Source organism: Adiantum capillus-veneris, chromosome 24, assembly GCF_014529385.1.
Source record: "Adiantum capillus-veneris isolate H3 chromosome 24, ASM1452938v2, whole genome shotgun sequence".
Lineage (NCBI taxonomy): Eukaryota > Viridiplantae > Streptophyta > Polypodiopsida > Polypodiales > Pteridaceae > Adiantum > Adiantum capillus-veneris.
In genome coordinates, this window is record NC_140954.1 from 29,601,604 (window position 1) to 29,622,556 (window position 20,953).

The 20,953-nt window shown below is 41.0% G+C and overlaps 1 protein-coding gene across 3 annotated transcripts; it reads right to left on the reverse strand.

Moving 5' to 3' along the window:
• Window positions 1-6,980: 6,980 nt before the first annotated feature.
• LOC147426148 (uncharacterized) lies at window positions 6,981-8,649 on the reverse strand. Of its 3 annotated transcripts, XM_086499004.1 has the most exons (3): window positions 8,427-8,554; window positions 8,253-8,290; window positions 6,981-7,651 (listed from the first exon to the last, which is right to left on the reverse strand). In XM_086499004.1, the coding sequence occupies exons 1-3, from the start codon at window positions 8,520-8,522 to the stop codon at window positions 7,177-7,179; spliced, it is 609 nt and encodes a 202-aa protein (XP_086355130.1). In that variant the 5' UTR covers window positions 8,523-8,554; the 3' UTR covers window positions 6,981-7,176. The 3 variants fall into 3 exon arrangements, 1 of the variants encoding a protein (XP_086355130.1); XR_015186281.1 differs by having other exon boundaries at window positions 7,515-7,651; window positions 7,849-8,563; XR_015186282.1 differs by lacking the exon at window positions 8,253-8,290 and having other exon boundaries at window positions 7,516-7,651; window positions 8,528-8,649.
• Between the last annotated feature and the right edge of the window lie 12,304 nt (window positions 8,650-20,953).

Here is a 20,953-nt window from a genome sequence, read left to right on the forward strand (position 1 = left end):
TGTTGGTTGGCCTTGAATTAGCATGTCGAGTAGGATTGTCTTGTATGTCTCTTTCAAATTGGTTCAAATTGGTTGGCCTCCCCATTAATAGGTAACTTTGAGATATCCAGCTGAGCATGAAGAGGCAGTTGTGTTTCGAAGAACGAGCAATCAGAGAATGCTAACATAGTTATGACACATTTTCTGAAGAAAAGGTCTGGAATTCTGGACTCTTTACAGGCATGGCATCGTTGGCTTTCAACGACTCACAATTCAACCTCTATTTGGGGTAGGTGGTGAATCTCTATCCGTCTGTGAGCTGATCACTTGGGGCTAGTAAATGCTATAAGAGTGTGTGTGTCAGAGCACTGTATTCATCGAGGGGGCCTGTTTCAAGTGGGCATATGTGAAGTTGAATTTTTGGGAGTTCTCTTGAGAGAAATTACATCATATTAGTTTCTTTTGTAGCAATTATGCATTGAATTTTGTAGCCCATCAATGATATGTATACACAAGATCTACACACTTGTTGAATATTATGAATAGCTTAGAGATGAGCCTCTCTCCCATACGTGTTTTGGACATCTACAAAGGTGTAACATTTTCTGGAGATACACGATGAGAGTATGCTTTTGGCATATTTACTTTGAAGATGTCCTCCTTTCTACTTTGCAACATCTTGTTTTCGGGTATATGGTTATTGGCTTTCCCATACTTTGCAAGCACTCTCAAAAAATAGTAGACAACATCACTTCATACGTGGTATTACAAATCATAAACCCTAATGTCTCTCATCTTCATGCAATTCGATGTGTTGCTCATCAAGTGCCTTCAAAGGAGAGGTGAACTTCGGATGCTAAACCCAAAGAGATAATACTCTATATTACACTAGAGGGGGCCCACATGGGCATGTGCTCAACCCTTCCAAAGATTAGCCATGTTACATGGTCGGGCAGGGCTGTGTACCATCGGGCAAGAGCTACGCGTAGGCATCACCATAGCCACCTAATTGATGCACCACGTGCTGGGAATGATGGAGAGAACTCGTAGCAACCAGCTAGGAATCTCCTTCTCAGGAGACTCACTCCAAGAGGAGGATGCACTCGAGTGTCCAAGGGCAAGAGCCCTAGCAACGTGAACACTAGGTGAGCACAAGATATCCCACTAGAGTGTGACCCAACGGGGGATTCGAACCCACAACCCGCAAGTTGAGAGGCGAGAAGCCTTACCGTTAGACGAACTCTTTGGGGACAATAGTTATAGTTATGCCTCTCACTCTCATTTTTGGGTCCTTCGTTGGAGGATATTGTCCTTCCTCATGATGCTCAATTTGATGAGACTATATTTGCTAGTCTCTAATGAAGCTTCTTCATCTTATGATGTTGCTCATCCATTGATAGATGAGATCATTTAGCCTCTTGTAGCACCTCCCCCCTATGTCACCACCACCATTGTCTTTCCTAACCCTCTCATTGGTTTCTCTTCACCCTCTACATTCTTTGCTTGTAGTATCCATTCTCCCTCTACATTGGCTATTTGTACATCCTCTTGTTATATGATATTGGTAGTCCTTCTATTCCAACATCTACCACATGTGAAGCCCAAGGTTTTGCCTAGATGGAATTGCACTCCACTTTAAGATTTTGGGGTCTTAGATTCTACCATTTATAGAGCAGGTTTCTACTCTTCCATGACTCATGCTTGAAATTAGGTGAATTATTTTTTGATATCACAAATCCTATACTTGGGAGCTTGTTCCTTGTCCATCTTTCAAAAAGACAACTGGGGTTTAAGGTCAATTTTCATTCTAATGGTTATTTTCAACAAGTGCAAGCCTCATCTTGCTAAAGCATATGCTAAAAAGGAAATTATTTACTTTGATATTTTTTTCCCCTCTTCATGACTCGCTACCATTCGTGTTGTGATTGTCACATCATGGTTGGCATATTTATTAGAGGATGCCAAGTCTACTTTCTTGAATGGTGATTTTAAAGGAGGAAATGTATGTGGAACAATCCCTTGGTTTTTTCTTTGATGATTGTGAGGATCATGTCTATTGTTGAAGATGGTGTTATATGGTCTTAAGTAGGCACCCAAGGTTGGTATCAAAAGGTGAACATATATCTCATCCATTTGGGTTTTGAGCACTCTCATGTCGTTGCTAACTTCTATGTGCTTCTTAGAGATGGTGATAATTGCATCATAGTGTATGTACATAATATAATTGTGAGAGATTTATATGAGGGTCTTATTGGTTCAATGGAAAACTCAACTCATGTTACCCTTTGGTATTACAGATTTTGGTTTGTTACACTATTTTCCTGGTTTGGAGATATTGTAATCTCATCTGTAAGTTCAAAAATTTCTATTAAAGTATGGTATGGAAATTTCTCTCTTTTCATGTTCAACGGCGAATACCAAGCTTCGAATATGTCCATTTTGATGTGATAACCATGCCTAACTTTAGATTATATCAAAACTTTTCGACAAAGGTCCAATTTGGCCTTATGTGGATAGTTTCGAAGGGATGGAAATTGTGACATTAGGAATGCCAATTTTTGCATGGATGCAACTTTAATTTGATACAAATGTAGTACTTCATAAATGTGTCCTTAGTCCTCTTAGCGCGTCACTTTTGATACTTTTTTTTTCGACACACGAGAGGGCCCACAGGGGGAGGTGCTTATCCCTTCCAAATATTAGCCATGTTACATGGTCGGGAAAGGGCCATGTATCATCGGGCAAGAGCCACACGTAGGTATGACCATGGCCACCTAATTGATGCACCACGTGCTGGGAACGACGGAGAGAACTCGTAGCAACCAGCTAGGAAACTCCTCCTTGGGTGACCCACCCTAGGAGGAGGATGCACTCGTGTGTCCAAGGGCAAGAGCCCTAGCAATGTGAACAACAGGTGAGCACAAGGTGTCCCTCTAGAGTATGACCCAATGGGGGATTTGAACCCACAACCCATAGGTTGAGAGGCTAAAGCCTTACCGTTAGACCAACTCTTTGGGGACATTTATTGATACTTCCTTCATGATGCGGAAAAAAATAACATACATAGCTACAAAAACATGAATAATAACATGATAACAGTGCAAACATGTGATTTTTTTGTTATCCAATACTTGATTATTGTTGTTATTATTATTTTAGGCTCTACGAACTATGTTTTTTCCGTTAAATATGCGATTAAGCTTGTGGGAAAAAAATTTCGACGGTAAAAAAAAATCTTGAGTGTCCATACAACCTTGAAAATCGATTGTTCTTTGCAAAAACTTTGGGAGATTACCACAAGAAAATAATAACAAACAATAATAATTATGACATTTTTGTTTTGCCGCCGTAAGAAGGTGGGTTCGACCTTAAAGCTTAGTGAAGACTCTAAAAAATGACAAGCGTACTAGGGGTAATAATATATTTCTCTTTTCTTAAAAGCATATGAGTTATTGATTTAGTGTTAAAAGATGTTTATCTAAAAAGAATCAATATAGAATGAAAGTAGGAAGCATTTTTATGCTGATTTGGAAGGCTTTGAAGGTTTGGTCATTAATAGAAGGTCCTCTTAAAGGTCCACAACAAGGTTTACAACGAGAGAGTGAAAAAAAAGCAAATCTTTCTAGAGCTCTCCCATGCTTCAAACTGGTATGTGCCACAGGTATCTCAAAGGTGCAAGGATGACTCTTATCACAAATCGATACAAGATTGCCATTGCAAGTGCTTGTTTCTTATGGTTTTTACATACTAGTATGCTCATTGAGAAGCTTTTGTGAACATGAGGGAGAGAGTATGCTCTCATTGGTATGCATTCTCAATGCACTTTTCTCTAGCTTTTGGAGATGGTATGCAAAGATTTGAAACCATTTTGTGCAGTGGCAAAGTCCCTCCAATTATGTGTGGAGGCTTGTCTGTATGTGGAAGATTTTGGGTCGATTTGATATGTTTCTTGTTGTCAAGACCAAAATGGCAATTTCCTCCAATTATGTGAAATAGCAATTTCCCTCGAGTTTTTTCGGTAACACTATAAGTCTTTTAGTAGCAATCAAATTCTCATAAGATTCAAAGCATAATGCATGTTACACATGTTTATGTTTAGGTAGGCTTACAAATATGTGATGTATATGCATCATTTATGCGCTTATGCTTCGACAGAGATGGGAGTTCTCCTTACTCTAGTGATATGATTTTGGTAGTTTAGTTGCACTTTTGATGCCTTGCTTATATTGACAATGTTTCTTTTGCTCTTTTGCTTATATCTTGTATTTGCTTACTTGTTAGTAGTCTTTCTCACTTCAACTTGTCAACAAATCCTTGTACAACAACATATAAGTTGTTTTATCCACATAGAAAAACTACAATGTGCAAGCGAGTAAAGGCAAGGCTTTTACTCTTCATGACAACCACCGCAGAGGATCATATTCTTAACAATATGTTGTCATAACACGTAGGAGTATCACCACCATCAAGTGAAAACATACATGGATAGATCAACATATACCTTTGCAACAAATGAGAACAATAGTCCAATTGATTTGTTGTATTTGGGTACTAGTGGGGATGTCGTAATATTTAGTCAATACTATGCATGTTGGAGCTAATGGTTATATTGTCTTGTGGGTGACCGACACCAACTATTGGACACTGACGATGGTTATATTGTCTTGTGGGTGACCGACACCCACTATTGGGCATTGACGATGTTGGTGAGGACGTCGTAGTATTTAGTAAATACTATGCATGTTGGAGCTGATGGTTATATTGTCTTGTGGGTGACTACCATGAGTTGCACTTTCCTTTGAGGGTGAATCTGGGCATGGGCTAAAATGTGCTCACACTCTATAAGATGTGCTTTGAGTGGTTTAATCTCTCTCTCTCTCTCTCTCTCTCTCTCTCTCTCTCTCTCTCTCATTTTCAGTCACAGTTTGCTTTATTTTTGATACACCTTAGTTTACATTTGGTATTAGACTAGGTTGGTTAGTCGGGGGCTAAGATTCACAAGTAAGCCTGTGTTGGAGCCATGGACTGATAGAGGAGATCAGCATTAAGAGTAAGCTTAGCCCTCCTGAACATCTGTTTTTTGCAATTTATAGTGTAACCTCGGGGGGGTGTGTTCTATCTTAATTCATTTTGAGTTCGTGTATGTATTGATTGCTAATTGCTTATAGCCTTGTTGTACATAACTTGTAATAATACCAGTAGTAAATTTTCCATTAGTCTTGCTATTCCTAAGCTACCAATAGTAATTTGCATCACAAAAGGTTTATCACAGGCAACTGCCGTGCATTGAGGCTATGGATCGGTTAACTCTTAGCAACATATACCTTGCAAGACCCTCACCTATCAAAGAGCTCCTCCATATTTGACAAAGCATTAAGACGAGGAAGAATTCGGCCACAGAGAAGAAGCTAGCAGTGTTCATGAGCATTTTAACCCTCTCATCCCATCCACTTGCATGTTGGCACCATCCTTCCAATCAACACATACAGAGTCCCAATCAAAACTACCGAGACGAAATTGATTGAGGGAGGAGGCAAGTAGAAGAGTTAAAACACACACTAGAATGTCTGCTTGAGATGTCCTGAATGTTGAACGAGAATGGAACAACTGTCAAAGAGACTTTTGAAAGGAGTGAAAAGAATCTCTTTGAGGCTAAGGAAAAAAAGATCGGTTCTAAAACTCCAAATAGACTACAAAGGCCGATAATGAACCCAACTAAAGAAGGTGTCATCCATAAAAGGATAGGACAACACACCAAAACAACCATAACCACAGGGAATCTAACACGAAGACAACTTGAAATGCGCACAAGCAATGCTCGAGAGGCAGGACATGGATGCCGCACATCTGACATTTTGTGTTGCCACCCAAAGTGGAGAGAAGGAAATTTGCAATTGGAAATACATACAAGCAATGCCCAGGAGGAAGGAGAGAACCAAAAGCAAATGTGTATTGAGTCTCGTCCACACGTTGACAACATGGACATCAAGCATCTACAGGAAGCACTCCAACAAGGCATCGCCATAGGAACGAACGTTTTTTAAGAGGAAGATGACTTTCCCAGATGCATGTCAAGACTCAAAGACACACACATGTGCACGCACACAAGCTCACATAACAATCCCAGTGTAAGTGCTCCTAACAAAAAAAAGGGCGATTTTGGGGGGGTTTGGCTATGCAATGCGAATCTTACATTTGGATATTTCTTTTTAAGGGCTTTTTCAAGACCGATATTAATATTTTCTAGAAATATGTGCAAGTCAGCACCTCAAAATTCTGAAACCTCTGCAAAATAAGGTTAAAAAAAGTTAGACTCTCAACCAATCACCTTTCAGGGTTTTGCACTCTTTAAAAAAGTGGGGACTCAACCAATCACCTTTGAAGGTTTTGCACTCTTTTATGCTTAATGATGGGCCTCTGACACTTGGCCATTGATGCACACCTCCACAACCTAAAATTGACACCTGTTTTCCCTGTCAAGGGCTAGTTTGCCTGTCAAACAGCTGCTTCAAAAAACATTGCCGTTGCCGGTCAAAATAGGTGCCTCAAAAAAACCAACGACATGCTGGAATCTCGAAATTGACTGTCATTTTTCGTGTTTATACCCTTCAATTTATGTTATATATAGCAAATTATGTAAGTTGATCGCATTACACAAAGCATATGAAAGGGGGCTTGTCGTCAAAAGAAATTGCTACTATGCCGGTCAATTTTAGGCCTTGCGCACCTCCTTGCTGACTAATCTACCCTATACATGGGCTATATGGACTCATCCACATCAAACGTTCAAATTGAAAATTTATGCCACAATACATACAGCATCAACCCAAAACAAACAGATGTATCAATTTCCACCTTTTGCAATTCATGAGCTCATCCCAACCCTTCTTCTGTGGCCCACTCAATACGCAAAGCAAGCAATCCGTTCGAAGAAATACGAGTATAAGATAGGTACTCCAAGACATTAAAATACAGCAGAAAGGGAATACCAAAACCACCCATAATAATTCTGTCATTTGATAACATTCTAAGCAAAAATACATATTTTCTGAAAATATCCAATTTTCCATCATAGATCAATCCCATAATCTTCTATGCTTTCTGCCAGCTACCGCCAATGCATTTACAGTGACCGGCTGCACACAAAGAGTTCTACATTTTCACTGTAAGATAAATGCAACACAAGGCAAACTCAATTCAAATAGCTAGAATGAGAGAGGGAATCGATTTTCGCACACTCTTTCCCAACCGGCTCTCCCACAGATATTCCTGCAGCTTGTTGAGTGCGAATGGCCCCACAACAGAAAGTGCAGTATTGAAATACTCTCTCAATTGGATGATCTTTCCTCCCTTCACCGTCCACACATGCACCCAACACTTGTTACTGGGTGTGTAGCTTTGTCCCTCCGCAAACACTTTGTCGCCAATTGCACGCACACTCACAGGAGTGAATACATAGCTGTCGTGCGGTGCCGCTCCTGTTAGAAATTGCATCAAATACTGGTCAGATGGAGGGCCGTGGAATCGCCACTCTAAATCATCCGAGGCTAGCAGCCCCTGTACAGTTTGCACATCCCCCGAAGCTAGCGCCTCATAAAAGGCAAGCACCACTTGCCGGTTCTCTCGCTCCAGAGTTTCCAAAGTGTTAGCCAGTGCGAACTTCACAAAAGATCTGCACAACAAGAGATATCAAAACACAAAGCATCACAAAGACACAAAATACCCACTAAAAACATCCGCGGCTCCACCTTCCAGATTTTTTGGTAAATTGCTAAAAGACCCGCAGAATAGCAAGATGCTATATACAGAATTTGCAAAAACTGCCAGATTTTGCCAGATTATGCAGAACTGCCAAAATAGTGTTATTACCTGTGCGATGTTTGCGACCGGAGATCGCAATCCTCCCCACCAAAGGTTCATACGACATCCAAACAATGTCAGAATGCCCGTACGGATCTTAAATCAAACCATCATGAAAATGGCCAGAGGCCAATGCATGTGTGGAAAAAACAAAGAGGAGCTCAAGAGCTTCTCTTTGAAAGGGAAAGAGTTCAAATAAATGGGTGTAATAGCCTTAGATGCATTGTAATGAACATGCCTGCTATCGTGCATGTCACAACAAGCTCATATCAAAATTGAGGAGTGACATATGCATTAAACATCCAAACAGCCAACACACTCATGTCAGGGGCAAACATCAAGACCACCACAAAGTATTATCAAACAGGGCAGGACATACACCACAAAGTATCATCAAATAGGGCGGGACATACGCCAGTTTTTGGGTGTAAAAGACTAATGGCAGCCTCAGCTGACGCCAGGATCAAAAAGCAAATGACCGGTGCAGAGAAACCTCCACTCTGTAGCACGCCCACTTCTGCCAAAGAGGCAGAAGAGGATTCAAGAAGTATTGATCCGCAGCAGCATCATTTGCACTAACGCTGGACCAAACACGACGACTCGGGACAGAGGCAAAGAATGATAATGATGCTGGTAATGCAGATGATCGCGCAGAATTGGACGAATAACCAACGAACGAACATCTAACCTGCTGCTGTCGATGAAAGCTTCGGGCCTGCTCTCAAAAACGTTCCCTCCCTAAACTGCTAAGCTTTATAGATCTGTTGGCTGGCTACCGACAACACGTGTCGTGTCTACGTAATGGGTCGGGACTCGGGTAATCCCAAAGAACAATTTTCCAAACAAATAGAAAAAAGGAAAAACTACCAAAATACCCCTCTAATTTGTGGAAATTCCCAAAATACCCCTGAAATTTCAAAAATTCCCAAAATACCCTTATATATATTTTGGTTGGATTATTCAAGATCTTCTAATCTTCATTCCTTTTTGACAATTGCGATTCGTTTTTTGAGTGCTTAGCATGTAATTCATCGCAAATTACCTCGCAGGAAAGGAAATAATGTCTAAAAATAATGAAGCGATTCATCTCCGAAGCCTACATAATCAACTCAAATTCTAGTTTTAGCATCTTGTATTGATAGATAACGAGTCTTCTTATGTAAAGCTACAAACTTTTATATCTTTGGAAAAATTTAATCTCACAACTAGGGGTATTTTGGGAATTTGAAGGGTATTTTGAGAATTTATGACAAAATATTGGGGATATTTTGGGAATTTTTGAAATTTCAGGGGTATTTTGAGAATTTCCACAAATTATAGGGATATTTTGGTAATTTTCCCTTAAAAAATCGGGTTTTTGAAAATTTTTGGTTTTTCTCCAAACTTTTGCAGGGTTTTTTTTTAAATTATAACTAAACTAAGAAAATTTTTATAGTTTTTTCAGATTGTAAATTTTTATTTTACATGTAGAAACCAAAATCTTGCAGGTGCATTGTAATTGTTTACAGGTTTTCTGTGACCACTAAAACCTAGACAAACTCGCTTTTTCAATGCGTCCACTTGGCTTCTCAATAAGACAAACTCCATTTTTCAATGCGTCCATGTTCCAAGAGAAATGAAAACCTTTGCTAGGGAGGGTTGGAGCCACAAGCAAAAGGTGTAAAGGACTTGATTTCAACTATAACACCTAACCGATCTTTGAGAAAGAAGAAATTCAAAGATAAGGTATTGTTTTTTGTTATCGCGAGGATGGTGTGGCTACTTCTTGATGTAATTCCTGATCTTTCTTAATAGAATTTCTCCGCGTTTATGGTAAAAAAAAAAAGAAGAAGAAGAAATTCAAAGATTCCTATTATGCAAATTGCAACATGGGATTTAAGTAGAATTATGGGATTCGGGAGAGCTATGGAGACTGCATTGATAATGAATGGTCATGAGACTTGGACAAATATCCTCAATATTACGGATGTGTCACTTCAAAGACAGAAATGTAAGAGTGCCTTTTGCATATTGAACAGTTTCACATTTGTGATCTTGTTTTTTGGCATGCTAAAGGCCTTAGTGCACTATGGGTGAAGCTTGTTCAAATTTCATTGCTTGACAAGTGTCCCAAAGGGCCTTGAAAGTCTTGCGAATAGAAAGACATCATAGTCTTTTAAATGGTATTTTTAAAAGCTTCAGTCATCTTTTTGGTTATTCATAGTAGTTTGATCCCATGATATTGGGTATTGATAAAAGGTCCTTTCATTTAAAAATCTCATAAAAGTTATTTTCACTATCTTGTTTTATCTATACTACATATGAAGGGGACAACAATTCAGACGGCCACATGGCGATTTCTCCTTGCTCCGACAAATGTTCTCTGCAACCCAGGCCGATGACACAGGACTCAAGAGTGTGTGTGTGTGTGTGTGTGTGTGTGTGTGTGTGTGTGTGTGTGTGTGTGTGTGTGAGAGAGAGAGAGAGAGAGAGAGAGAGAGAGAGAGAGAGAGAGAGAGAGAGAGAGAGAGAGAGAACGAACAGGGCGGGAGAACAGAAACAGCTTTTCTGCTACCCCTTTACCCCACACAACTTGCATACTTCTGCCTGAACCCTTTCCTTCAAAGCATCATGCAATTATATTGATTGGGATAAGCCTTGCTTGCGTGTGTAGCATATGCATGAATGTGAGAGAGAGAGAGAGAGAGAGAGAGAGAGAATAAGTGTAATGGAAAATTATTTAAATATCCCTCTAATTTGTGGAAATTCCCAAAATACCCCTCAAATTTCAAAATTCCCAAAATGCCCCCAATATTTTCTCATAAATTTCCAAAATATCCTTCAAATTTTCCAAAATTCCCAAAATACCCCTGGTTGTGAGATTAAATTTCTCCAAAGATAAACAAAGTTGTAGCTTTTCATAAGAAGACGATTGTCTATCAATACAAGAATCTAATGCTAAATTTAGAGTTTGAGTTGGTTATGTAAGCTTTGGAGATGAATTGCTTCGTTATTTTTAGACATAATTGTTTTTTTTTGCTAGGGAATTTGTGACAAATTACATGCTAAGCACTTAGAAACGATCCTCAATTGTAAAAAAGGAATAAAGATTAGAAAGTCTTTAACAATCCAACCAAAATAGATAAGGGGTATTCCCACAAATCAGAGGAGTATTTTGGTAATTTTCCCTAAATCTAATTATGGACCGGTACCCACATGTGCGTTCTTGCGAGAGAAGACGAGGGATAGGGAGCCTTTTGTTGAGCTTGTAAAATCAAGGGAGGAGGTGGGGCCGGCGGAGAGGCAATACCGGGTTCATCGAGGGATGAAGGGGCATGTTTAATTACATTATATAGATAATATGGACATTCCTTGAGCGTAAAGCTCATACAAAGCAGTGTCCACATTGTATCAACCCTCACCAATATCTTCATGATATGGTATTCTGTAGTTTTTGCTTTACCTTTGAAAATATTGGCCTTTCAATTGATAGCAAATCTGTAGTGCTAATAGCACTTCAGTATCGCTAGCCTATTGGCAATGTTGAGGTCCAATTGAAGCCAAGAGAGTCTTTTGAGATGTGGATCGTGATGTCAGGACACCGGCAAGGCCGGACTAGACAAGGGCAAGGCCGAGCTAGGCAGTGTGGAAAGGGAGTCCAACTAGGGCAAAGGGCCAAGGGCCATGCTATATAGTGGGTGGTTGGGTGGTGGACTCCTAGGTTCTAGTTCCCCTTGTCTAACATTGGTATCAAGAGCTTGGTTCTTTATTTGGGAAAGGCACAACTGTGGAGGAGGGGAGCCACGCAAACTTGTATGAGCAAGTTGCATGTCGGGGTCAAGGGACCGTTGAGCACCTCTCCTGTGAGGAGAACGACAAGCCGGAATCTGTGGGCAACTCCCCTTGCAAGGAGAAGCCGCCGAGGCGGGACCTGCACCAAACCCAACCCTTGCGGGCTCTACAGCATTGCGCCGGGTGGGGGAGTATTTCTCGACCTAGGGCCGAAGCCCCTTGCGCACTGCAGTGACCGCCATGGCCTCATCTCCTCCCTCGTGTGCTACTGTAAGCGGCCATAGCCACTGAGCTTGTGTCTTTACACAAGAACGGGCGCCCAACCCATTGGGGGTCAGTGGCCAAACCTTTTTTTTTCAAGTACAAGGGACGGTACCCACAGTGGGGCACCCCCCCTCCTTTATGTGCGGATTCGGCAAGGCTCGGCAAGGCACGTCATCTCGACACGGCCGGCAAAAACTTCGACACACCAATTCTCTGCGTATTACTGGTAGAAACTCAGAAATTTAATCAAAACATTTTGACGGGAGTTCAAAGTACCATTATCTTCCAAAATCAATTAACGGTTGCAAGCATAATTGATTCAGCTACCAAGGAATTAAGGAATTCCCTATACGGCGGACATTCGGATCGATTTCCACCGGGATACTATCGATTTTGATGGAATTAGCAAGGCTAGTTACACTTTGCAAGTGCTCTCAATCTCATGTATTTTTCTGACTATTCTTTGCACCGCACTGTGTCGCCATGGATTCAGATATCAATATGACTTTTGATTTTGAGCAGAGTACGCCTGATCCTGCCCATGATGGCCCGCAGCCGGATCCTCTCAAGGAGAGTACCCGCGACGCTACGGCAGGTGATGACACTTACGAATTGCTCGATATTCAAGAATTTCGTGCACTTCAGACACGCATGTCAGTCATGGATGAAAATTTTAAAGCTTTTAATGCAAATGTTACTAAACTATCCATATTAGTGATTCAATTAATGTAACAACAGTCCAAGGGTCCTGCTGACACGCACATGCATGAGCACGTTGCTACACAAGGGAAAGGCCCTTCTAATCTAGGGCAAGGCCCTTCTAATCTGGGGCAAGGCCCAACTGCTGATACTTTGCACACTCTCACTGCAAAAGAGGTGGATGAGTTGTTGAAAAACACCAAACCACTGATTTTTAAGGGAGAAGACCGAGACCGCAATAAGGATGAAGTGAATATCTTTCTCAGAAAGTTGGATGGAATTCACGCCTTACGGCGTACTCCGGACGCAATCAGAGCTCTGCAAACGAGCTTAACTCTGGAAGGCAAGGCCTACAAATGGTGGATGTCTCTCAAGGAGAAGAATATCATACCACAGAGTTGGGCAGCTTTTTTAGCTATGTTTAGCAAATAATTTTTGCCTACAAATGAGGCAGATCGAAATTGGACGGCTTGGGAGACATGTTCCATGTGCCAATACCCATCATTGCTTGAATATATATCTCACTATCCGTGTAATGGAAATTGCCTATGAACTTTGGAAGTAGCGAAATTAGGAAATTAGGTGAAGGACTTTTAAGAGATTACTTTGTGAGCATAGCGGGTAAACTTAGTTGATGGTAGTAACATAAACATGGTACTTAGTTAACTTGGCATGAACAATACTTTTGCAAGAGAGAGAGAGAGTTTAGAGAACATGACAATAGTTGAGGACCGGATTCATATGCATTTGTATTATAGTTTCTCCCATCAAGAGAGACTTGGTACAATACCATCTTTGTATTCCTTACAGCCTCATGCATCACAAACATAACAACTTGAAGAAAGCATTAACTATCCCAAGCCTCAGTCCCAAGGCCTCAAACACCTTCGAAGGTGGAGAGAGCTAGCGGGGAATGAGGATAGGAAAGAGGAAGAAGAAACATTCCATAGGAGAAAGAAGTAGTTCCTCACTTATCATTACTCTTTTTGCTAGCATACATAATAACATAGTAATGGAGCTGGATATGATGGCAAGCTTAAGCATTGAAGCATGGCTCTTGGTTGGATTTGCATTCCATAGCCAAGAGTGTTGGTGTAGGCTTTCACTCTCACAAGCTTGGAGAAGGAGGTGGTGTTCCTCAACTTTCACCAAGAGAGAATGGTGTCTCAAATGAGTGTGTGTGATGGTGTATATCCCCCTAGCACCCCTCCTCCTTGCTTTGGGCGAGTGGAGACTATTCCACATGCTGTAGGCTCATTGGACCCCTCTCCCCCTGGCCAATCACATGTATCATGCAGTCAAGTACATGGGTAGTCTTTTGACAAGTGTCCTCTACATGGTGTTTGAGAGACATCGTCATCCCAAACATGATTCCTAGTATGCATACTACTTAAATTTATGCACAATAAAGAGAGAATTAGTCTTATAAGACAAAAACATTAATCATTTAAAAGAAACATGTACATTTGGTTACTCTAATGTAGCATTGTAAGCATTGACAAGGTTCATACTATCCTTAAGCTGGATTCCTTGCATCCATCTAGCATCTTCAAAAGGATATTTTTTTGAACTTAATAAAGATACCGTCGGATAATCTTACCATGTCGTAGTACCTTGTCTTCATGCCGAAGGATAGCTTCGGGTTGTAGTACCTCTTCTTGGTCTTCGATTTTGGGAGGGTCTTCAATAATTGGTTCATTTGGAGGCTCTCCTTTGTAGGGCTTGAGTAGGCTCACATGAAAAGCATTGTGTATGAGCCAATGGTTAGGTAACTTGAGTTGATAAGCTACCTCATTGATTGGCTTCAAAATTTGAAAAGGATCATAGTATCTTTTTGCTAGTTTAGCATGATACTTTTGATGGCCCGTAGGATTTTTGCCCGTCGTTTGCCTCAATCGAGCCTTAGGAAACTTAAGTAGGACCCAATCATTTTCTTTGAATGTTAAGGCCCTTCTGTGCTTGTCAGCAGCAGCAGCAGCAGCAACAGATTTTTGCCTTAGTTGGGAGATGGATATAGCCTCCTTAATCTTTTGAAAATATGTGTGCAGGTCACGGCTATACTCATTGGCAACGCGAAGATCTTCCCATGTACTTTAAGTAACAAGGGGCTTTTAGGTCTTCCTTCAATGATTTGAAAAGGTGCTTTTCCCGTAGAAGTATGGATAGTATTATTATACGCATACTCTACAAGAGGTAAGTGCTTTTTCCATTTTGAGCGTTGATCTACTTCTGTAACATAGGTCTTTAGTAGATCAAGAATCATAAGGTTGGCTATCTCACGGCAATCCATGGTGTTTGAAAATGTGTGATATGAAGAGAGTTGCCATTTGGTGTGCCTTAATAGTCTTCTTGACAGGGATAAAGTGTGCTTGCTTGCTAAACCTGTCGACTATTGTTCATATTTCCGTATTCCCATGGATAGATTTTGGTAATCCAAAGATAAAATCCATGGATATACTCTCCCATTGTGAATTAGGAATTGGAAATGGTTGGAGTAATCCAGGTTGCTTCCCTTTATCATACTTGGTCTTTTGGCATACTACACATTTTGAAACATACTCTTGTATGTCCACTTTCATGGTAGGCCAATAAAAGTACGTGTCTACTCCTCGAAGAGTAGGTTGAATGTCTCTATGCCCCGCATAGGGAGGGGCATGGGATTCATACATGACGTTCTCACGAAGGGAGTGGGTAACACATAGCCTATTGCCATGGAGAAGATAACCATCTTGCAAGGTGAATGGTTCCTCTTTCTTCCCCAAAGCAAGGGCCGACGTGGGTTAGTAGCATACTCATCTATCATAGAAGATAGATCAGTGTGAGTTGCTATTGACACATCATTAACTTTTGGTCATCGCGAAAGTGCATCAGTCACTTGATTGTGCTTACCAGCAATGTGAGCAATGTGGAAATTAAATTGCGAAAGAAAGTTTTCCCACCTCATTTGTTTGTCGGAAAGCTTAGTTTGCGTCATAAAGTACTTGAGACTTTGATGGTCTGTTCGTAAGATGAATGGAGTCCCCAATAGATAGTGCTTCCATGTGTCTAGGGCATGTAGAATAGCTGACAACTCTTTCTCATAAATGCCTAATACCCGTTCATCCGTGTTGAGCCTTCGGCTCTCATATGCTATGGCATGCCCTTCTTGAAGCAAGACTGCTCCAAGGCAATCACCACAAGCATCACATTGGACCTCAAATGGCTTTGCGAGATCCAGAAGCATAAGTACTGGTTGGGAGATAAGCTTCTCTTTGAGCTTGTCAAAAGCACTTTGCTCCTTAGAAGTCCATGAATACTTAACATTTTTCTTTGTTAAGTCATGTAATGGTCCTCCTATTTGAGAGAATTTTGCTATGAAGCGTCTATAGTATGCACACATACCAATAAAGCTTCTTAGCTCATGTAGATTCCTTGGATTAGGCCATGCTTTTATTACCTCCAACTTTGATGGATCCATACGGATACCATCTCGAGAGATAATGTGATCTAAGTATTGAATCTCTTGAAGGAAAAATTCTCTTTTCTTTTGATTGAGAAAAAGCTTATTCTCCCTTAATGCTTGAAAAATCACTTGGAGATGCTGCTTGTGTTCCTCCAAGGAATTGGAGTAGATGATGATATCATCAAAGAACACTCCAGTGAATTTGCGATAGGGTCTAAAAATTTTCTCCATTAATAGATTGAATGTAGCTGGTGCATTAGTCAAGCCAAAAGGCATGACTAGATATTCATAAAGACCAAATGTTGTACGAACACAGTCTTTAGGATATCTTCATTCACTATCCTTATTTGATGGTAGCCACTTTTAAGGTCAATCCTACTGAAGTACGTAGAGCCTTGTAGCTTATCAAACATGTCTTCTACCTGGGGTACGGGAAATCTGTTTTTGATAGTGATATGGTTTAGTGCGTGATAGTCCACACACATGCGGTATGTACCATCTTTCTTTTGCACTAAAAGGACTGGAGAGCAAAAGGGAGAGGAGCTAGGCCTCACCATTTCTTTGTCTACCAATTCTTGTACTTGCCTCATGATCTCCTCTTGTTGAGCTTGTGAACTCTTCTTGATTCCTACCATTCACCTTTGATGAAACATTAGGACCTTTTAGGGATTCTTTGACAAAAATCATGTACACGGAAACTAAGATTTTCATTGATTTATCAAGGGCGAGAGGATTTACAAGTGGTATAGTACGACCAAACTCATTAGCATCTATATACATATTCTTTCTCGTGTAGGTGAAGTAGATTCTCCTTTCAGGGAACTTCATGTTGGCAGCCATGCGGTTGAACCATGGTATCCCTAGGATAACATCCTCATGTCAGTGGAGAGGAGAGATGAAGAAGTCTTCTTTGTCGACATAGCTTTGGACATGAAGCCTCAACTTCCCAATCAAGGGAGTAACGGAGGCTTGCTATCCCTTGAAAGTGGCATCAACCATTACAACATCTCCCATCTCAAAAGCTTGAATGCCCAACTTGGTGGCCAACTCCATTGATATGAAGTTGAGAGCAGAACCAGGGTCAAACAAGATGAGAGCATCATGCTCCCTTACCTTTCCCCAAGCATAGGAGAGAGGTGATCCTTTGCAATGAGTATCCTCTTTTAAAGCTTCGATAGGGAAGCTCTAGGACTCTCATTGTGAGCATTTCTTTTGGGGCAAGAATGATAGCCATGTCCTTGCTCCCCACACTTAAAACATTTGTGATCCTTGCGAAAAGTTTCAAGCTCTTCAGGAGAGAGTTTATTTTTACCTTTGTAAACTCCTTTCTCCTTGGACCGATTGTTGTTGGAATGGCCGTGGGAAAAATTTTGGGCATTAATTTTTCCCTTTGCATCACTTCTGTCTTTATTTTTCCGTCTAACCCCTTGTTGGAAATTGATGCGTGAAGCAACAATGGTATGGTGGATTACTTTGCTGATAGAGTTAGGCCGTTGAGAGTTGACATACTCGGCCATCTCTTCAGGTAATCCCGCACAAAATTGTTGTTTTTGCTCAGCAAAGTCTATCTTTTGAGAGATAGTAGCCTTGAGATGTAAATCCCAAAACTTGTCCACATATTTGTGGATAGACTCATGAGAGATAAGCCTTAAACTCCGCCATCGATGAGCTCTTTGTCCTTTGCATCACTTGCAAGGAATTGCTTCATGATGGAAACTTGTAGTGTTTTCCATGTCTTTGGGGCTTCGCCATTGCCTCAAAGGCTAGCCCACCATTGGCGAGCCAATTTTTGGAAGTGCATAGCTACATGGCGTAGCTTGGAGGACTCCGTGAAGCCCTCGTCTCCAAAGGCTGCATCAAATCGTTGGATGAAGGCCAATACTTTGTCGGTAGCACCAAAGGTGCCATCATAGGTGAGAAAAGAGATATTCTTTCCTCCCTCTTTGAACTTCTTGAGCTTTTGTGCTCTTCGCCATGCAGGGTAAGATTTGCGATGTCCTCCCCTTTTATATTCTCTAGGAGAATAGCCATAGCTTTCATCGGTAGAGGAGGAAGGTGAAGAAGAAGGAGTTTAGGGTGACCTCTTTCTTGCCCTTTTCTTCCTTGGTTTCCTCTCTTCCCTTTTGAAGTGATGAGGAGAAAGACTATGGGTTAACCGTTTCCTCTTGGGAGGAGTTGGCGATCGTTTAGTCCTCCTTCTTCGTGGAGCCACATCTTCGGAGGAATTTAGGGATTCATTGCTTTCTTGATCTTTGGATTCCTCCTCTCGTATGGGAGAGAGTCTTCTTTTGGGGTCTCTTCAAGAGGCCTCGTAAGCTCTCTCTCCTCTAGGAGAGGAAAGGAAATCGCATAAGCACAAAGTTGTTGAGTAACTTTGGCTTGCAAAGTGGGGTTGCCCATAGCTTGTTGCAACCTAGTGACAAGATAACTAACAAACATGGGAGCATCATCATTGGCATATTCATGTGCAAAATCACAGTTATCAATGTTCATTCTCCTCTCTTGATTATTGTCAACCATGCTAATTAAATTTATGTATTTACTTAGTGTATGCTTTGGCAATTCAAAACCTTAGCTACTACTCCTCTTAGCCTTTGAAAATAGGCACTTAAGTATCTACACCCACGGCTCGAATTGGTTAATTATAGAGAGTAGTGGAGTGAGTCTAACATAGCAAAGTTGTCGAGGGATAGCTCCTTTCGGACTTCTTATGGCTCAATAATGGTAAAGCCGTAGGCAAGTCTAAAAAGACTCGACTATTAAGTCCAAAGCTCCCGAGGTGTGCACCATATCCCACATAGTGGGCTCAACAAAACCGATAATAGATCCCAGTCCCAATTAACCTAATATAATTAACAAAATCAACCATTAAAGGCTGCTTAAGGGCCTCTCTTCTTAAGCAAAAAAAGAGAAACCAAATGCTCTGATACCAATGTAATGGAAATTGCCTATGAACTATGGAAGTAGCGGAATTAGGAAATTAGGTGAAGCACTTTTAAGAGATTACTTTGTGAGCATAGCGGGTGAACTTAGTTGATGGTAGCAACATAAACATGGTACTTAGTTAACTTGGCATGAAAAATACTTTTGTAAGAGAGAGAGAGTTTAGAGAACATGACAATAGTTGAGGACCGAATTCATATGGAGCCGGTCCCCCCTCCAATAGGCATTTGTATTATAGTTTCCCCCATCAAGAGAGACTTGGTATAATACCATCTTTGTGTTCCTTGTCACCTAGGTGATGCAATGAAGATGGAAAGCCTCATGCATCACAAACATAACATAAACTTGAAGAAAGCATTAACTATCCCAAGCCTCAGTCCCAAGGCCTCAAACACCTTCGAAGGTGGACAGAGCTAGCAGGGAATGAGGATAGGGAAGAGGAAGAAGAAACATTCCATAGGAGAAAGAAGTAGTTCCTCACTTATCACTACTCTTCTTGCTAGCATACATAATAGCATAGTAATGGAGATGGAGAAGATGGCAAGCTTAAGAATTGAAGCACGGCTCTTGGTTGGATTTGCATTCCATAGCCAAGAGTGTTGGTGTAGGCTTTCACTCTCACAAGCTTGGAGAAGGAGGTGGTGTTTCTCAACTTTCACCAAGAGAGAATGGTGTCTCAAATGAGTGTGTGTGATGGTGTATATCCCCCTAGCACCCCCCTTCCTTGCTTTGGGCGAGTGGAGACTTTTCCACATGCTGTAGGCTCATTGGACCCCTCTCCCCCTGGCCAATCACATGTAGCATGCAGTCAAGTACATGGGTAGTCTTTTGACAAGTGTCCTCCTTACCCCTTAGAGAGAGAGAGCTTGAAAATATCTAGATATTTGTTAGATGGAAGTAGAAGCTCATTAGACCCCTCTTTAGTCCAACCAATAGCATTCAAGCACACCATGTGGTTAAGCTTAGTGAGAGTCTAACATGTGTCCCATGTGCTCTTTTAAAATTCCCCTGACTTTGAGATTTTTGTGCATAGGAAGTTTCTCAAGCAACTTCCTCATTAAGTGAGTATGTTCTCTTTTTGACTCAAGCATCTTACCCTCCATGCATAGGAAGCTTCTTAAGAAACTTCCTCATTAAATGTGACAAGTACCTCAAGTACCTTAGTCATCAAGCATGACAAGCACCTTAGGTGGAGTTCCCACCTCAAGCGTATCCGTAGCTTGCCTAAGTTTAGGTCAGGTTCCCACCTCAAGCACAGTCCTAGCTTGCCTAAGTTTAGGTTGGGTTCCCACCTCAAGCACAGCCCTAGCTTGCTTAAGGTTCCCACCTCAAGCACAACCCTAGCTTGCTTAAGGTTCCCACCTCAAGCACAACCCTAACTTGCTTAAGGTCAAAAGGACTTTTAATACTAACCATTGGAGGTCTTTAATGAAGCTAACCCTAAGGTCTTTTAAGCTTCATTAGTTAACCTTGCTCTTTGACAGGCCATCTCTCATTTGGGCCCCTTTACCATTGGCCCCGTGTTGAGATAGATCCGTAAGCACATGTCTATATTCTAACCCTTGTTCTCGTTTATTATCCCATATTAAATGATCAGTTTAATATGAGAAAATCATTTGGGTTAGTTAGATATTAGATATTTAATGACATTACCTCTCTCTTGAAATCATAGTCGTCCTCGACTATGAGGTAAAAGAGATAAAGTCATAGTCATTAGTCAATTTTTCTTAGTGGGTAGACGATCCTTTTTTACCCTACGACATCATTCCAAGATGGATGACTAATCTATTTGGTGCTTGGGAGACATAGCTGCCGCAAGCATGTCTGCTCTTCAGTCCATTTCATCCTCCCAAGTAGAGTGGCAAATTCTACATGGTGTTTGAAAGACGTCGTTATCCCAAACATGATTCTTAGTATGCATACTACTTAAAATTGTGCACAATAAAGAGAGAATTAGTCTTATAAGACAAAAACATTAATCATTTAAAAGAAACA